Source organism: Erythranthe guttata, chromosome 12, assembly GCF_056151865.1.
Source record: "Erythranthe guttata isolate IM_541 chromosome 12, IM_541, whole genome shotgun sequence".
Taxonomy (NCBI): Eukaryota; Viridiplantae; Streptophyta; class Magnoliopsida; order Lamiales; family Phrymaceae; genus Erythranthe; species Erythranthe guttata.
Genome location: NC_142544.1, coordinates 7748341 through 7752385, shown reverse-complemented (window position 1 = coordinate 7752385; position 4045 = coordinate 7748341). Strand labels below are relative to the sequence as shown.

At 40.3% G+C, this 4045-nt stretch overlaps 1 protein-coding gene across 1 annotated transcript; it reads right to left on the bottom strand.

Annotated features, from left to right (window-relative positions):
- Positions 1-359: 359 nt before the first annotated feature.
- LOC148766366 (uncharacterized) lies at positions 360-794 on the bottom strand. Its single transcript, XM_088827257.1, has one exon. It carries the CDS (start codon positions 792-794, stop codon positions 360-362), a length of 435 nt encoding a protein of 144 aa, XP_088683383.1.
- Positions 795-4045: the final 3251 nt, after the last annotated feature.

Here is a 4045-nt window from a genome sequence, read left to right as displayed (position 1 = left end):
GGTAGCCGTAGTGCTGCATGGGTGAGGGTTAGTGCCGCGACCTCCGCGACGGTTGGATCGGCCACCCTTGCGCTGATAGCGCGAAGAACCACCTCCGCGGGAACTGTTGCAACTGATGGATGTACAGTTCGCGTTGGAGGCGTAGAAAACAGCAGCAGTCTGCTCAGGTTCAGCAAGTCTTGTTTCTTCCATCTGAAGAAGCGATTGAGTCTGTAGAAAAGTAGGAAGGGGATTCTGAAAGGAGATGAGATTGGCGACGGTCCCGTAATTTTTCGGAAGGCCGTGTAGGGTTTGTAGGATGAGTTGTTTGTCGGAGATTGGATTTCTGACATCGGCCAAGCTGTCCGCCATGGTTTTGATTATTTGGCAAAATCGTGTTTGGAGAGAGTTCCTTTCGTGAGGGACTTGAATTTTTCTTCAAGTTGAATGACCCAATAATCTTTATTCTCGGTGAAGAGAGAAGAGATGGCCGTCCATAGATCACTAGCGGTGGAGGTTTTGGAGAGAACCATGCTGCACAAATCATCGGAGATTGTGCCGTAGATCCAAGATTGGAGGAGATAGTCGGCGCGTTGCCATTCATCGGCGGAAATTGAATCCGGTCGGGGTTTTCCATGGAGAAGATCGGAGAGGCAGAAACGACTGACGGTAATTGTGAAAAAGTGGCTCCACTTTTGATAGTTGGGATTTTTCAGATCTAGAATGACGGGGATAAGATATTTGATATTGGAGATGGCATGAGCAAGGTGGAAAGGATTGAGAGGAGCGGTGGAGGAAGAAGCGTCACCGGCCATGGACAAGAAGTTGGGCGACGGTTGAGAAGGGAAGAGTGTGGTGACGACTAGGTTAACCTAGTGTCTGATACCATATAGGAGAAATAGAGTTGGAGAAAGAGAGAATTATGTCTCTCACGTATATTAATCATATATATAGTTACATATAGGAAACCCTAACCTATTACACAAGGTAACTATAATAAATAATAATAATATACGTAATATATATATAATATATACGCTAATATAAAACCGATCTTCCGATTCATGCATTCAACAATAACAATAAGCACATAAAGTGATCAAGTTCATGCACCTAATAAATCAAGTAGAAAAAATAATCAACTTTAAAATACTTGCATAAGAACATATAATTGGATTCACAAATCCAACATAGGATTTGAATAAAATCCTAGAAATAAATTCTTAGCTACTCTTAATTCTTATAATAAACAAAATATAATTAATAAAAGAAATAAGAAAAACTATGCTTCAGTCTTCGATCATCGTTCTTCGCGTTTTGTGATGTCGAATTTCCTTCGTCTTGGATCTCATTGAATTGTGTTTATATAGTGGTTAAGACTTGATCAAAAGGAAAGAGCTTCCTTGTGCAATTAAAACTTCCAAACTATGCATAATTGGGGTCTCGGACTGCCGTCTGAGATTTCACCATTTTGGGACGGCCATCTCAATTTCCGTAGCTTACTACTCAACTTCGCATGACGGGACGGTCGTCCCATATTTTAGTACAAAATTGGGACGGCCGTCTGAAGCTTTGTCTACACTTCGGTCGGTTTTGAATCCGATTTTGACCATGTTGGAATACGAATTTTGGAATGTTGCGTGAAATACTAATTGTAGCGCTTTGAGTTAGCTTTCCAATTCCGCTTGAATCAAGTAATTTGGAGTTCGTATGAGTGAGATATGCTCGAAATGGTGGACACTGCCAAAGTTGTTACGAGATTCCTATACATCCTTATAATAATTTTTACCTTTCTTTTTGATCATTTTTCCTTCATGAACACCTAATACTCATTTTTCACCTATAAAACCAAAAATCAATCAATTAAAGCACAAATATAATTAAATGTAAATAAAATTTCCACGTAAAGTAAATGTATTGAGTGTAAAATCTACACTCGACATGCACTAACTCGATTTTAATTATGTCCCAGCATATTGTGTAAAAATGGCCCGTAAATACATCGTTTCCTGGCGAGGTTGTCGGGTTCATCGTCTCAATTGCTTCAAGGATCTCTCCCTCTTCTGGGACATCGCGAAAATCCCTGTTGATCCCATCCGTAACTCTATATGGTGTATTCTGAAAAAGATCATGATTCAGGTAATAACTCAGAAGCCTTGAAGAGATTTGAGAAAAAACTCTCTGCAATACTCCCAATTTCTTGCGGGTTTATGGTAATAGTCCCATTGAAGCGAGCCACTAGAGTCAAAGATTTTTTACGCCGATCATTCATACTTGCATGGGAAAAAGCAGAGTTATGGTCTCCATCCTTCTCCCGAGCAATACGCGCCTTCGTGCTGAGAAGCTCCACCTCCCATTGTTCAAGCTCCAACAAATGTTGTTGCAGCTCAGCAAGCTGATTCTCCGTAGCGTCGCACCAATCTTGCACGAAATTGGTTTCGATTACCTGATTTTTTCTTGACTCTTCTTGATGTTCCGCTGAATGTCCCCAGATGTTTCCCAGTTCCAACACTTTAACGCCTTCCCAAAATTCATAAGTTTTTGGTGGAAAACGTTGGAGGCTGATCTGAAAGTAGGCACATCCCACGTCTCTCTCACCACGTAAAGGAAGGAAGGGTGATCTGCCCACATGTGATGGAAGATGTAACGCATGTGTCCCGTGTTGGAATCAGACACGTGTACGTTGCGGAAAACAAAAAAAAATTATATGAAAAACATACTTTACATATAACCATGTGCACAATTTAGCAATAAATTGCGTACCTTATCGCTTCCAGCGTAAATTACAAATATACATATATATAATTAATTTGCTATCATAAAACACGTAATATGCTCGGTGTAAATCACATATCATACATTAAACAATTTCACGAAATCGTTCAAGTAATAATCATACTGCGAATATCAACATTATAGTTAATCATATTTAGTAAATATATGAAATACTAACGGATCTGAATTTACCTCTTGAAGCGTGAGGGGAACTCTCGGATTCGAAGAAAACTGCCACGGAAACCAATCCATGCAGTCGGGAGAAGCGGCAGCGACGGACGCGCGGGTCAGCGGCGGCGTGTGCAGATCATGCGCTATCTTCGGGCGGCGCGTGCTGGCGCGTCTGACTCCTTCGTCTTCCTCCTCTCGGATTTCACCTTGTATACCTAATTCTACAGTTATGTGGCACACTATACACGCAAAAGTTAGAACAAACGGAAGAATAAAGACAAAAGAAAGAAGCTACCGAGGTGTAGGCGACGCATGGGGCCAAATTTCGGCGCGACGGCGGCGCTGGACGTGTGTGGAGCGGCTACTACGGTTTCTCTCTTGTGTACAAGATCTATAAATCTTGTATTTATAATGTCTTGTATACAAGCCCTAACAGGCTTAAGTTGAACGGAGCCCAACAACTTAAGCCCGTTAGTTCTCTATGCTCGTTTCTCACAAACCAATGATCGGAAAATTATAAAAATTATATTTTTGGAATCATTGTAACGTCTTCGTCGATACAAGTGCCCATTCGCGATATGCCATTTCTAAAAGTAGAAACCCTAATTTAGTAAACTTGCTAAATTTGGAAACATCCAAATTTAGAAAGTTCACTAAGATAATTACCTAGTTCTTTCCTTTTTCTTATTATAATTCATAATTCACAATTATGAATGTTGGACTCAATCGTATTGACTTCCAATCATGCAAAGATTAAACATTTTTTTATCTTTGACCGTTTATTTAATAAATTTGAGTACACAAGCAGTGTGACCCACGATGATTCAGGTATAAGCTAGCCGTGGGCCCACAACCCTTTGTGATTTAAGCTCGCCTAAAGTTATGATTAAGATGAAGCTCGTTTCAACTTAATCACCCAAAGAATCAAGATTGACGTCTAGCAACTATGCATCATGATTCCCTAGATACATATGAAGTTCCTGCAAGAAACATGTGATATTAGTTAATATACAGTACGATCCCTTCGATACATATGTCCCGATTGAACTAGAGGCATTGGTTCATCGAGACCCCCTTTATAATTCAATAATTTTACGATCGTTCTAAGTTTGGTAATCGG

What these genes read in the sequence shown, in the direction of transcription:
- LOC148766366 (XM_088827257.1), bottom strand. Translation starts at nt 794, where the DNA reads ATGGCCGGTGACGCTTCTTCCTCCACCGCTCCTCTCAATCCTTTCCAC.